The sequence below is a fragment of the Gastrolobium bilobum genome, unplaced genomic scaffold, assembly GCF_033153095.1.
Source record: "Gastrolobium bilobum isolate Gb01-03AN ecotype WA unplaced genomic scaffold, APGP_CSIRO_Gbil_v1 utg78539, whole genome shotgun sequence".
NCBI classification, from domain to species: Eukaryota; Viridiplantae; Streptophyta; class Magnoliopsida; order Fabales; family Fabaceae; genus Gastrolobium; species Gastrolobium bilobum.
The window spans coordinates 1-16,081 of NW_026896982.1; the positions used below are offsets into that span (position 1 = coordinate 1).

Here is a 16,081-nt window from a genome sequence, read left to right on the forward strand (position 1 = left end):
AGACAAACAAAATAGATATTTATTGAAATTTTTTAATAAAGAATAAAATTAAATATGAAGACAAATACCTCTGAAATCCTTCATATTTGCAAGATGAACTATTATAACATTCTGAGAAGCCTGATTATTTGCCAAAAAACTCTGCACTTCATCAACATAATGCTCCCTGTAAGAACCAACCGTTAATTAAGGAATTTAATTAATAAATTATGCAAAATTAGGAAATGATTCCATAATTGACCCTAATAATTATTATGAGTCTTTAATAATTATAGTAAGTGAGTAATTATGCTGAAAGTCGCATTTCGGAAGAAAAGTGCAGATACCGGTTCTGCTAGTCGGTATAAATGCGTACCAAAAAAGTATCCCGGAAAATTATAATAAGTTTATGATAATTACTAGAATGATATGTAGGACTTGTAAAACGAGTTTCAAGTCCAGATAATGAGAACTGGTGCTAGAAACCGGTACTGGCTTGGAAAAGTGCGTACCGAAAAGGTGCTCAGAAAATTATAAGAAAAATATGATAAATCTTAGAAAATTATGTAGTTTCATAATCCAAAGTTTGGGATTAAAACGCTAAGCGTAGCAGTTAAAGATAATACTGTGTGTTTAAGTGCGTTTGGGCTATAAATACCCTTGTTAAGGGCACATAGCCCTAGAAAACAGAAAACCAACGTGAGAGGGAGCTGACCAGCTGCTTGGTGACTTCTCTATTGGCCTTTCCTTCCATTCTTGAACCAAGTCTTGATCTTTCTTGATTTTTCTTCATCCTTTCACTTGGGAAACATCTTGAGAGGGTGTGAGGGTGCTGTGCTTGAGGTTTAGCCACTGTTTGTGGGCTATTTTTGTTCTGAGTTGGGGTTTGGGTGGAGTGCCTCCTTGCTCATTGGGTTTTGAGGCTCAAAGGAGCTTTCTTGTTGAGTAAAAGGACCACCTTGGTAGACCATTTTCGTGTGCAGAGAGAGACAGAACCTTAGAGTGACCTTTTGAGCTCCAAGAGCACCTCTTGTTGGCTGATTGAGTTTTGGTAAGCCTTGTCACCTTTGGTCTTGAGTCTTTGAACTTAAAAATGAAATCTTGATGCATGTTAAGGCTTTAAATCGTTAAAAACCCAACCTTGGAATGATATCTTCACGAAATGCATTTTCTGCATTCTGTCGTGAAATATCCGGATATGTGCCCGATGAATATCCGGATATGTGATTTCCGGATATGGGTTTTGAGTATCCGGATATGGGATTCTGGATATCCGGATATTGCATATCCGGATATGTCCAGTGAGATATCCGGATATTGCATTTCCGGATATGGTCCCGAGGAATATCCGGATATTCTGGGATATCGTAGAACAGTAGCTGTGTTGTGTGTACAGTAGGCTATTGGGGGTTTGTGGACCCTAGATTGATGAAGCTGAACTTCTGTTTTAATTAAACTAAGTCAGAATCAAGTGATTAAGGGCTTATGGCTTGGTGAGAAGCCTTAAGACATAAAGCGTAATGAAAAGACGTTGTCTTTAATTTGTATGCATGTGGTACATGTTATTGATTTAGTATTGGTCCATAACAGATTGTGAATCTGCTGTGTTTGGACTTTGAGCTGTGGACTCTTGGCTTTTGGAGTTAGCTTGCAAGGTAAGCTTTTGTGTCCTCGGTTTAGCCATGTTGTGGTTCCACCATGTCCCATGGGGGTATGGTTTATGCATGTTGTGTACATGCTTTTGGATATTTGATATGTTGATTGAACTTTACATGTAATGCCTTTTAATATGCATGTGTTGTTTCAACTTGACGGGAAGCCTGAGTATGTAGCGCCATACAAGACGGTGTACCGGGGTGAATGCAAGTGGTACTTGCACGGTGTGTAGGTGATAGACGTATACCTGCACTGTCTCTGGCCAGTAGATTAGTATTGACACACATGGCATGATTATCTACTGCATAGCATGGTTTTAGAAATGATAAATGATAAACTGCTTTTGAACTTATATTACACATGTAAGTGAGCTTGGGGTGGAAGATCCTTGAGGACTCACTGACTTACTGAGATTTCTAGATTAGAGATCTTACCCCACGTTTGGGGAATGCTTATTTCAGGATCAGGTAGTATGGGTACTGATGCCTCAGGCGGCAGGAGGCCGGAGCTTAGCTGATTATGTTGTTTCTGCTTATTTGTTAGCATGACTGGATATTGATGCTGATTATGTTTTATGCCTTTTATCTTTATGTTGTTGTTGAGATTGATGTTGGGCATGTTGCCTTATTTGAGTGAGCATGGGGATTGTCCATGACACTTTCTGTTAGTACTTTTGATTGGAGTTGTATAAACTGTTAGATGGTCCGGTCTACATTGTTGTAGTTCCGTGACTAGAGCCACACTTATATTATCTATGTTATGAGGTATTTCAGTTAGCTGTTTTATTGCAATTACATACAGACGATGTTTTATTAATTGATTATTAAGCAAGTTGGTAATGTTAATGGCATCATAATTGAAAAGAAAAAGTAATTCCGCATTTTAATTAAGCGCAGCTTAATACGATATTATGATAACATTACCGGATATATACAGGGTGTTACACTCCCACAATGTGCATTCAAGTTTGTGACCTCTTTTTTTTCGCAGAGGTTTTTAAAAAAATATACACAACTCATTACGGACATCAATTTACCACACATAAAATAAATTACACATTACACATACGTTATTCAAAATCGTTACAACAAAAAATACCTGCGGTTGTCAAGCTCCAGCATAATTTTTTTTGCTTTCCTACCAAACACATCATGCTCTTCAACTTCGCTAGTTCCAGTCAGTAAACCGATGACATCTACAGAAAAAATAATTCAGATTAATGAAAATAATTTTTTCCAAGTAAATAAATTATTTAAAAAAATAACAAAAGAATACATTACCCAATAAATAAGGAGAGACCGTTTTTTGCTGTATAATAAAATCAAACTCGACAAAATTGAAACAATTGACAGGTATGGTAGCATCAACAATGGCCTTAACATCTGTCCTCAAGTTGAAAGAAATTTTGTAAACATGCCTAGTTGCCTTGAAACCTTCACCATTCAATCCAACTCCAAAATTTCTAATAAAGTACGCTTCCCCTTCTATAATTTTTTTTCTAACTTGCAAAGTCCCTCTGACAGTAGCATGGATCGTAGAACCCTACATAATTCAAACATAAATTAGCAAGAAGAGTCGAAGAATTAGAAAAAAAAAAGAGAGAAAAATATAAAAATAAGTTTGCAACATAAAAAAAAAAAAATACATGTTCATCTGCCAGAATCATCTCCAGATTGTCATCAAATCCCTTTTTCTCATAATTAGGGACCTTCCAAGTCCTAATGGCCCTAACCTTAATCCTCCAATCATCCTTAGAGGAATTTAGATCTTTTATAAAATCGTATTTTGAAAACATGACTAAAGCAGGAAGTAGAAGAAGGGAATAACAACGAATGATAATAAGAAGGAAAAAAATGCAAGATACTAAAGAAGATGAATGAGTCGACCAGAGAAAAATGGAGGGTTCATGTAAAAAATGATAACAATGGGGAGAGAAGGCATTAGAAGTCTGAGAGAGACATTAGGACATTCAAAACATTGAATAATTACTTTCAGTTTCCAATGGGGTACAATAGTAGTAATTATTACTTTCATCAATTACCAATGAAAGAAATAGGTGCGATTTAAATTGGATGTCTGCCACTAATATATTTTCGGACTTAGAAATATTTTTATTCTGTATTTATTTGTTTAATGTTCGAAATTCAAATTTCAAATGTCTACCAAAACAGGAAACTTTTTAAATTGTTGTAGGTGTGAACACAAACCTCAGATTCAAGGAGAATGCGACATATCATCAAAGTTTCCAATAAACGGTTTTACTTTAGAATAATCTAGATTTTTTTTAAGGATATTTAAAAATTATACTAATTCAATCAAAATCAAAAAAGAAAAAAAAATTAAGTGCAAAAATGAAAAATTAATTGAATTGTATTATATTTTTATTATAAAATTATTTTAAAAGTTTAAGCACGAGCGCGCACATATATATTAGTCATTTGTAATTTTATATTGTAGTATTTTATTTATAATTTTATTATTTTATTAAAAAATAAAGGTCAAGTCTAAATGCTTAAAGGTTTTGATTCTGATTTTTAAAAATATATTTTAATAGGCTCAAATCTGTATAATTTTTAAAATAAATCAGATATCAGGGCAAAAGTAGGTAAGGCTCTAGGTCCTTTTCTGATGTATTTACACACTTATTTATCACAATGTAAATCCAATAAGAAGCTTAAATTTCCATCTTTTCAACCCATAGACATTGCAATGATTATTTCCTCACCTCTATCTTCACTATGGTCGTAAATCCAGGCAAAACAATTAAAATAATATTTTTTAATTAAATAAATATGTATTTATTGCAGTTTTGAGAAAAATTACGGATCTATTGCACACTGTGACGTCCCATTGAGGCGTCTCTCATGAGGTGTTGACACGTGTCAATTTTTTTTCCAAAAAAAAATTAATTTAATTATAAAACTTCTAAAGGCCATAACTTTTGACTCGAGTATCCAAATCATGTAATTCTTTTTTTGATTCCACATAAATTTTTGAGATCTACGCAATGGCATCTCATTTGATATATTTTATTTTTCACCAACATAATTTAAATTTAGATCAGGCAATCTTTCTTCCTTAGATATTTAAAATATTTATTTAATTATTTCCTTTATTAACACATATTTTTCAAATTGATTTTTGAGTTTAAATCAAAAATCAAATCTTTATTTTGTTTTCCTTATTAATAATAATTGTTACTTTTAATTTAAATCATAAGCCAAATTTTTTTATAATAAAAATAAAAAAATTATTTTTTAATTTAAATCACACATCAAATCTTGATTTATTTTTTGTATCAAATCGCAAACGCAGAACTTAGAGGCTTCTAGATTAATAATGTGACACGTGTCAACACGTGTCAAATCCTAACACATCACCAATCACTTCTAAATTGAGTTTCAATCAAGAGCCAATCACGCCTAATTTAAGTAATTTTACTTTTGAAAAACATTCATGCAATCACAAATCAAATCTTAATTTAATCACAAATGTAGAATATCATTTATTTAATTATTTCCTTTATTTCCTTCTTCCTTAGAAATGTAGAATATTTATTTAATTATTTCCTTTATTTCTACAGATTTTTCAAATTGCTTTTTTAGTTTAAATCACAAAACAAATCTTTATTTTGTTTTCCTTATTAATAATAATTGTTACTTTTAATTTAAATCACAAAACAAATTTTTGTATAATAAAAATAATTTTTTTTTTTAATTTAAATTACACATCAAATCTTGATTTATTTTTTGTATTAAATCACAAACGCAGAACTCAAAGACTTATGAGTTTAAAAATGTGAAACGTGTCAACACGTGTCAAAACCTAACACATCACCAATGACGTCTAATTTGGGTTTCAATCAAGAGGCAATCACGCCTAATTTAGGTAATTTTATTTTTGAAAAACATTCATAAGCCATCACAAATCAAATCGTTATTTAATCACAAATGTAGAATATCCTTTATTTAATTATTTCCTTCTTCCTTAGAAATGTTGAATATTTATTTAATTATTTCCTTTATTTCTACAGATTTTAAAAAAGTGACACGTGTCAGATTCAGAAAGGATTTAACCCATTCCAATATCATAACTTTGAGGAAAACTCAATTTATAGCTTGGATCAGTACAATGTTGAACTTGGTTTAGTTCATTCTTCGGATGCACGTAGGCAAACCTTCTCAAATTGTAGTGACCAATCTACCCCTAGTATAGTAGGATTCAACTCTATTGCTGTTCTAAAGTCAGAAACAGATCCAGTTGGCTTTTGCACACGCCTACCAATAGGTAGCCCATTCAAACCATATTGGATTGGACCACTAAATTTATTTCCCGATTTTGAAGCAGCTAAATCCAAACAGGGTTTAATCAATCTTTTGAGGTAAACATCAAGCGCATTATTTAACAAGTTGGCTGCATCCGCTGATACCATCAATCCTTCCATTTCCAATTTCTGCTCCAACCTTTTTGTTAAAGAAGGTGCATCAGGCAGTTGACCAATGCTTTTACAGGTATCAGTAACGGTATCGGATGGTAATCCTTTACATGAAAGTTTTCGTGCTCTTTTATTGTAGGTGGGAATTGCCAAAGGCGCACGAACAGGACTCCTTCTATATATGTTCAGGCTTTCAGAATCCTCATCAACCTCCTCCCCATCTTCCAGATATAGAGGGCGCTTGCTACCTACAGAATGTAGATCAACAGTGTTTTGCTGCTCATGAATTTTAGGGGCCGAATCCTCAAACCCAATGTCGTTGTTCTTCCCTTGAGGACCAACAGTGTTTTGCTTCTCATGAATTTTAGGGGCCGAATCCTCAAACCCAATGCCGTTGTTCTTCCCTTGAGGACCAAGAGGGCTAGGACGGTCCCTGAATCTGCGGCTACGCAAGTTTGGAGTCCTACCTCTCCGAGGAGATTGAAGAAAATCCTTGCACATAAGCTGAAGATTGTTACACCCATTGGGCGTTTTGACATTCAAAGAACCTTCCACTGTGCTATTTCTTGGCAGGGCTGTCTTGGAGAGAGACGCTTTTTTCAAGATTGACCTGATAAAATGATTATGAAGCGGAACATTGTCTCTACCAATAGTTGCTATGCAGAGCCTATCAAATTCAGATTTACTAATTTTGAGACTGAGAAATTTCGTGAGAAGACTAAAGTATTTGCATGATTTCACGCTACCAAGCCTCTTTTCAATCTGTAACTTTTGCTCTAACGTGTTTACAGGAGGCAAATACTGCACGCCCGGCATCCTGCTTCCCCAAGTTATCACTGTAATCAGAATCAAAACATCATTAGGTTAAAAAAAGATAGGACCCCTCATATAGAAAAAAATTCATAATTTAATTAGGAAAACAAAACCCAATTGCAATGTTTGTTCAGAAACCGTTAAATTCCAGCCAAAAAAAACAAACAAACATGACAACTGATATAAAGTAAAAACGCAACGCTACTGAATTGTGAAGAACAAATCAGCCAAAACACATATATTAATAACGGTTAAGCTACTTCAAATCGATAATTGAAGTAACAGAGGACGAAATTCAGTGCACCAAATTGATCAAAGAAACTGAAACTCATAACAGGCAATTCACGCAATGAAGCAAAAAATAAAAATAAAAACTTATTGGAATTTGAAGTAAAAGAAGAGAATGCAAAACCTAAAAATATGAATTGGGGCTTGGGGTTGTTATTATTGGATCACTGTAGTACAAGGTTTGCTTCGGAAGTTTGAACAGAAGAAAGATTAGGGCTTGTTACCAAGGTTAGAGGAGAGAGAGCCAATTTGACCTTTCCTCCGAAGCTTCCAAGTCTTAGTGGTCAATATTATGATTGCTTGGTAAGGGAAATATTTATTCTATTTTCTATTGGGCTAAATTTAATGGGCCAAATTTATTATTAATTAGTTAATAATTTTAATCTAATAAATTATAACCGTTGATGGACGGAAATCAACGGTTAAGATTTAAAAGTATATAAGTTTATATCCTTTAAAAGGATAGATGTTATTTCCATTATTATTACCCAATAATGTTACTGTCAACATTACTACAATATCTTAATCGTTGCTTTTTGCCGATCAATGATTATTATTTTTCGCAATCAAATTCATTAATTAAATATTAATTCGCAATAAATGATAAATGTTGATTGACGAAAATCAACGATTAAGATATGATAATAATATTATTAGTAATATTATTTGATTGTTACAATATACTATCCCATAAATAAATACATAAATATTAATACAATTGTTTGATTATTGAAGCAGCGTTGTTTTCATTTTAAATAAATAGCTGAAAAAAATAAGATTTTAAATGATCTAATTGTGAAAAAAAAATTAACCGTTCATAAATGAAAATGAGTTTTTGAACGAGTCTGTAAAATAATTCCTCATCTAGGCATGTGAACTTTTTTATTTGTTTTTTTTTTTATAAAGATTGTAGTAAAATAAATTATCCCAATACTATTAGTGAGAGTGTTGTGTATAGAATCTTATCGGGCGCAAGTATAGGAATATCGAAATAATTACCTCAAAAGAAGGTTTATATTTTTTAAAATAAAAGTTTACTAAATACTGTTCTATTGGACGGGATATTTCAAATATAATTTTTTTAAGGATGTTTAAAATTATATTAATTCAATCAAAAGCAAAAAAGAAAAGAAAAATTAAGTGCAAAAATGAAAAATTAATTGAATTGTATTATATTTTTATTATAAAATTATTTTAAAAGTTTAAGCACGAGCGCGCACATATATATTAGTCATTTGTAATTTTATGTTGTAGTATTTTATTTATAATTTTATTATTTTATTAAAAAATAAAGGTCAAGTCTAAATGCTTAAAGGTTATGACTCTGATTTTGAAAGATATATTTTAATAAGCTCAAATCTGTATAATTTTTAAAATAAATCAGATCAAGTCAGGGCAAAAGTAGGTAAGGCTCTAGGTCCTTGTCTGATGTATTTACACACTTATTTATCACAATGTAAATCCAATAAGAAGCTTAAATTTCCATCTTTTCAAACCAAAGACATTGCAATGAATATTTCCTCACCTCTATCTTCGCTGTGGTCGTAAATTCAGGCAAAAAAATTAAAATAATGTTTTTTAATTAAATAATTATGTATTTATTGCAGTTTTGAGAAAAACTACGGATCCATTGCATACTGTGACGCCCTATTGAGGGGTCTCACCCTAAGGGGAAGACGCCCAAATGAGGCGTCTCTCATGAGGTGTTGACACGCGTCACTTTTATTTCCAAAAAAAAAAATTAATTTAATTATAAAACTTCTAAAGGCCATAACTTTTGACTCGAGTATCCAAATCATGTAATTCTTTAAAAAAAGATACGACCCCTCATATAGAAAAAAATTCATAATTTAATTAGGAAAACAAAACCCAATTGCAATGTTTGTTCAGAAACTGTTAAATTCCAGCCAAAAAAAACAAACAAACATGACAATTGATTTAAAGTAAAAACGCTACGCTACTGAATTGTGAAGAACAAATCAGCCAAAAAACAGATATTAATAACGGTTAAGCTACTTCAAATCAATAATTGAAGTAACAGAGGATGAAATTCAGTGCACCAAATTGATCAAAGAAACGGAAACTCACAACAGGCAATTCACGCAATGAAGCAAAAAATAAAAATAAAAACTTTTTGGAATTTGAAGTAAAAGAAGAGAATGCAAAACCTAATAATATGAATTGGGGCTTGGGGTTGTTATTATTGGATCACTGCAGTACAAGGTTTGCTTCAGAAGTTTGAACAGAAGAAAGATTAGTGCTTGTTACCAAGGTTAGAGGAGAGAGGGCCAGTTTGACCTTTCCTCCGAAGCTTCCAAGTCTTAGTGGTCAATATTATGATTGCTTGGTAAGGGAAATATTTATTCTATTTTCTATTGGGCTAAATTTAATGGGCCAAATTTATTATTAATTAGTTAATAATTTTAATCTAATAAATTATAACCGTTGATGGACGGAAATCAACGGTTAAGATTTAAAAGTATATAAGTTTATATCCTTTAAAAGGATAGATGTTATTTCCATTATTATTACCCAATAATGTTACTGTCAATATTACTACAATATCTTAATCGTTGATTTTTGCCGATCAATGATTATTATTTTTCGCAATCAAATTCATTAATTAAATATTAATTCGCAATAAATTATAATCGTTGATTGACGAAAATCAACGATTAAGATATGATAATAATATTATTAGTAATATTATTTGATTGTTACAATATACTATCCCATAAATAAATACATAAATATTAATACAATTGTTTGATTATTGAAGCAGTGTTGTTTTCATTTTAAATAAATAGCTGAAAAAAATAAGATATTAAATGATCTAATTGTGAAAAAAAATTAACCGTTAATAAATGATAATGAGTTTTTGAACGAGTCTGTAAAATAATTCCTCATCTAGGCATGTGAACTTTTTTATTTGTTTTTTTTATAAAGATTGTAGTAAAACAAATTATCCTAATACTATTAGTGAGAGTGTTGTGTATAGAATCTTATCGGAGCAAGTATAGGCATATCGAAATAATTACCTCAAAAGAAGGTTTATATTTTTTAAAATAAAAGTTTACTAAATACTGTTCTATTGGACGGGATATTTCAAATATAACTAGTTATTTACCCGTGCGCTGCACGGAGGGAAAAAAATTTCAGTCGGTTGTGGACCGAATCTTGTCGCATCCTTCTAAATGAATTGATGTTTAATAAAAATTATTAACTTATATAACTATAGGTACGGGAATTGTTATCACATAAACAATCAGCCAAAATATTACAAATATATAAGATGTTCGACAAAATATGAAATGACTACTTAAAAATTATCAGTTTCAATTATGTAGTAAAACAAAACATTAAAAATCAGAAAATTTCGTTGGACAAAATAACTCACTTTGGTTGGTCATCACTCTAATGTTTTTGGCAGTTATTACAAAACAATCTGACAAAATCTTCACAAACATAATAGAGGCATTTCTTATAGGATTTGTACCACCAATTGAATTTACTCCCAATTGCTTTGATGGTTCCGTAAGCAATGCACATCATAATCTGAAAAAAGAAAAAAATATATATAACATTAACGACATTTAAAAATATATAAAAATAATTAAAAAATATAGCATAACTTTATCCGGAATCATAAGTAAAAAAAATCAGAAGGACATGCACAAAATTAAAAAAAATTAAAAATATTTTTTCATCATAAATGCATTCAAGTTTGTGAACTGCAAAAAGAAATCAAATCAACATAATTAGGGTTGGGTAATTCCAAAAAAAGAAATCAAATCAACTACACTAACCTTTGAAATACTTCTTTATAGACAATGTTATAGGTACTATTTGCAACACAACCATTATCATCAAATATAAGAATCTTCAATCCTTGTTTGCTCTTTACTCTTGATAGCGCCACATATAATTGTCCATGAGTAAAAACAGGTCTAGGAAGATAAATTCCAACATGAGAAAGCGATTGTCCTTGACTCTTGTTGATAGTCATTGCAAATGAAACCACCAAGGGAAATTGTCTTCTTTGGAAATTTATAGGAAACGTATGAGAAGACGGGCTGACAGTGAGCCTAGGGATTAAGACAGTTTCTCCTATATTGTATCCTGTAAGAACAATTGCCTCAACAACATGGTTGCCTAATCTAGAAATAAGCAGTCTTGTGCCGTTACATAACCCATTTGATTGATCAATGTTTCTCAAAAGCATAACCGACACATTAACCTTTAAAGTTAATTTATGATTAGGAAGTCCGGAACATGAGAAGGTATTTAAAATCTCAGGAGAGAATTCAACATCCTCTAGCTCAGAATTTCCATCTTGCTTCAAAACACTATCTGAACTGAAATATGTTCGTTCTTCACCCGGAATAAAACTCATAAGCCGCTCGTTTAAGATAGCAACATCTGCCAATTTAGGAGTCAAAATGGCACGTTCTTTGAAAAAAGCAGGATAAAAAATATGATTCAACATATTTGGATACATAAAATCAACCAAATCTGAAAGTGGATCTTCCGATTCTTTGATCAATAGTGCATCTGGAATTGTTATAATAGATTCCCCGTCCACATCATCTCCAAGATCACCATCTCCTATTTTAAGAAGCCATTCGGAGAATTCTTTTATTTCCATCAAATTTTGATTACTATTTCCTGAAGTTAGACGCATGTTTTTGGTCAGAGTCAATAGATTACAATGCGGCCAAAGATGAGACGAATTAATAGTGGCATGAACTATATCCTGTCTGCTACCATAAGGAATCACATGTAAAATCTGCCGGAAATCACCTCCTAAAACAACAACTTTTCCACCAAATGGATTATCACAGAAACTCGGATTAGAAAATCTAAGAACATCTCTAAGTGTTCTATCAAGAGCCTCAAAGCAAAATCTGTGTACCATTGGGGCCTCATCCCAAATAATTAAGCTTGTTTTCGACAACAACTCAGAAAGAGTAGAATTTTGGCTTATGTTACACGTTGAATCTTCGTTGATCTCAATAGGAATACGAAATTTGGAATGTGATGTACGTCCTCCAGGCAATAGAAGGGAAGCAATTCCGCTCGAAGCAACATTTAGTACAATTTTTCCATTTGATCTAACAGATGCAGACAAAGTATTCCAAATAAATGTTTTTCCTGTGCCTCCAAACCCATAAAGAAAGAAAAACCCATATCCAGCCCAACGGCAAATTGCAAATGCATCCTTACAATTTTCTGCCATATATCTTGGGCTGCCCGTGAAAGAAGAAGGTATAATAATACGCCTGCCTGTTTTGACCGCTGTATCTTCTCCTCTGTCAAACGCGTGTACTACATTTTCGTACAAATCAGCTCTGAGATTAGCCTGATTGTAACGAATGAAATTAAGACGTTCGTGCTCAATCATTGTATAAGCATCAACCAAGAACTGTTGGAAAAGTTTTCTAGATTGATGGAGAACTTGGGACTCTCCTAATCTGATCTGAAGTCTAAATGCAAATAATTCTCTAATGCTGATAGTTGATCTTGGGTTTGTCCTACCAATAGAAATTGAATTACGATGGACATCATCGCGATAACCATCTTCACCGTAAGGAAATAACAAAGGATATTGCATACCCAAATATAATGGATGTTTAACATCAATGCGCTTTAAAACTCCATCCTGTGTCTCAACAATGATGTCCCTATCACCCATCGTGGTGTCTATATCTCCAACAACTAAAACAGCTACTTCAGATGCGGAAGGAAGATTATAAAGTCTTCCATCATTGCCACGCTTTCGAATAAGCCTCAATCTCACGCCTTTGAGTTGATCTTCGTTATAACGGTCTCTAGCATAGCGAAAAGATTGGACAATACTGTTGTGTTTATCTAACATCTCCTTCAATGATAGGACAATGCTTTGATCGAGCAAATCTTCATTATTGTTTGATCTGTAAATTGTATTAAACAATTAAATAACAGACATTAGCTTAAATTCAGGAATTATAATATGATTCATAAATGAATATTTAAAAAATTAAATCAACTTATATACCTTAGGAATCCCAATCTGTTTTCAACTTCATTTTCAATATCATATATATAAAGTTGAGCAAATTTTGGAGTATGAAAATTAAGGGGAAGAAAGTTGCCCATTGCATGATAAACTTGTCCTCCAACTCTAAAACAGTAAGGACCTGAACCATCATTTACTGACCCATCAACTTTTCCCCCAAAGGATGTGAAGGAGAAAAGCATGTTATACAGACGGATATTTTGTAAAAAATGGCGGCTCCTTATACTTGAATTATCATGCAGTTCAAGCAACGTTTCAGGAGCTTTTTTTAACAAAGGAAGTTTAACTTTTCCATTGGCGCAGCACATGCTAAACTCAGGAACGGTAGCCTTACGATCTTTCTTAATTCTCTCTTCGTACCACATTTGTGCTCCACAATGTTTACAAACATAAGTGGGATCACCCACATCCCAATAATCTAAACAAATGCATTAATACAGAAAGTCTGTTACAAAGAATATCATAATTGGCAAATTAAATTTAAAAAATGAAAAACAAATCAACTGAAATTAATCGTGGACAATAATCAATTGGAGAAGAGATTTCCATCCTTATATAAAAAAAAATTAAAAAATATGAGAACAGGAATCATCCTTATAAAACATTTATTTAATATATATATATATATATAACTGAATATAAAAAAAGTTTAATTTTGTATCAGCATACTGTGATATAGAGTTCTCTGCACATATGGGAGGCCCATTAGTTGAATTGTAAAAATACGAATGCTATATAATAAATTTAAAATAATATATACTACAAAATGTTTTTAAAATAACTTACTGGTTAAATCACTCATTTTACTGATATTTAGGGAGATGTTTTTATAGCATTTTTGCTGTCTATAAAATTGATAAAAAATAAAGAATATTGTAAATATATTGTGTTATGAAAAAGTATTAAAACAACATTTGATTTAATAACATCAACCTTACTTGGATATGAACCACTAACTTCATGCTAAATGTTTGTGTAACCGTTGATTTTGCTTGCGTATGTAGAAATTTACAATCTATTCAGAATAACAAATAAAATATAAAAGTTCCTTTATTAATTCCCAAATTAAATAACGTTTTATTAATAGAAAATTTTCGTTACAAAGAATAAACCTTACCCCCTATCATAGCTGATACCATTGGACCTTGATGAGCTGTTTGTATATTGCAAAGGAGTTGCTGCAGTTCATAAAATATAGCAAAATGTAAATTAAAAAAAACTTTAAATGAAATTAAAGTAACAAAGTGACACATCTATCTATATTATACAAAGAAACTGCTAAACATTTGAAATCCAATAACATACCATTTGTAATATCACTAAAAACCTGTCTTTTGGAAGTTGACCCATTTTGCACAGGGAGTACTCCATAATAACTGTTTAGGTTAAAAACACTTAATAACAGAGATGGAAACATTAATCATTCTCAATAAAATCAAAGAAAGATTGACCAAATTCGAATATATATTCAATAATAATAAATAAAAAAAACTTGCGAACGGAAGAAGCAAATTCTGGAGTTTGATTTTCTACAGCGGATTCAAACGATGGATTAAATTGTTCAGGAGAATTATAACAGGAAGATTTCGAAAGTCTAGTGCTTCTTCTCTTCCGTGTCGACATTTGCAATTTGGAAGAAAGTTTTGTATTAACGATGGAGCACAAATAAAGAGGATGCTTAAGAATCAATAAGATGTTTCTCCTATAGCATATTTGCTCTCCTATCAGACTCAACGTGAAATGCAACTACTGTACCACCTATTCTCTTGCTTCAGCATCATGATAATCGAGGTTGCTTTTTCCTATGCTCAATAACTCATCGTTGTACTCTATAAATGTCTACCAAACAATTCTAATGATGATACACCAAAAAGAAAAAGTATGCTTCAAGCCAATTGATGTTTTCAATGTAAATGCTTTGTATTCTTATAAGGAATATGAAAAGATTGTCATATACTTAAAACAAACCTAGATAGAATTTTGTTTTTTTTTAATTTATTTTAAAACAGTACATAAAAGATTTACTAATTAAACACTAAATATAATAAAATGATATCTGAAAAACTAAGAAATTATTAATTATATTATATTTGTTAATGCATTTTATATATTCTGAATACTATTTTGTGAAAAGAAGTAATGATTTATTGAAAAAAAAACCAAATTCATTTAATTAAAGCACACTAATGTTTTTTTTTTTTTGGGTAACCAACTTTTTGAAAAAATAACAATATCCCACTCACATCATTTAATTTTGTCCAATAGTTAGTTATTTGAAATTGCAAATTTGAATGTATTTATAATTCCTCGTAACCAATTTTTTATATCTTTATTTTTATAGGAGAAGGATATTCTTACTAACAAAAAAATATACTACCATCTTACTACCTTCATAATTACCATTGGATCCAAGAGAGAGAATGTTGAAAAGATTTTGAAGAGAGAGAAAATATGAATCCAATGATGATTGTGGAGGTAATAGGTTGGTAGTGAATTTTTTTGGTAGTAAGAATATCCCTCCCCATTTTTATGTAGTTGACGCTTGTTTATTAACAAAAGGGATTTGTTAATCTTCTTACATATATTACCCAACAAAAATTTTAAGATCTTTATTTTTAGTACTGATGAATAGATTATTATTTAAAGAAAATTATATTAAGATGTTAGTTGTTTAACGTAATTCAATATTTTAATTATTTGATTATCAATATAACTGTATTTATATTAATACTTATAAAGATCATACTTCATATATGGAATCATTTTGTTTTAGACCATTTCGTATATGATAATGCCATTAATATTTTAACAAAAAAAAATAATTAAAATTTTATGTATACAAATCTGAATATTAC

The 16,081-nt window shown here is 31.3% G+C and overlaps 1 protein-coding gene across 1 annotated transcript; it reads right to left on the bottom strand.

Annotated features, from left to right (window-relative positions):
- Window positions 1-68: 68 nt before the first annotated feature.
- On the bottom strand, window positions 69-3,430 carry LOC133303207 (uncharacterized; the record flags this gene model as incomplete). Its single annotated transcript, XM_061503085.1, has 4 exons — window positions 3,281-3,430; window positions 2,979-3,177; window positions 2,734-2,830; window positions 69-166 (listed from the first exon to the last, which is right to left on the bottom strand). Coding segments are annotated over exons 1-4 (544 nt in total), but the record flags the coding sequence as incomplete, so codon positions are not given.
- Between the last annotated feature and the right edge of the window lie 12,651 nt (window positions 3,431-16,081).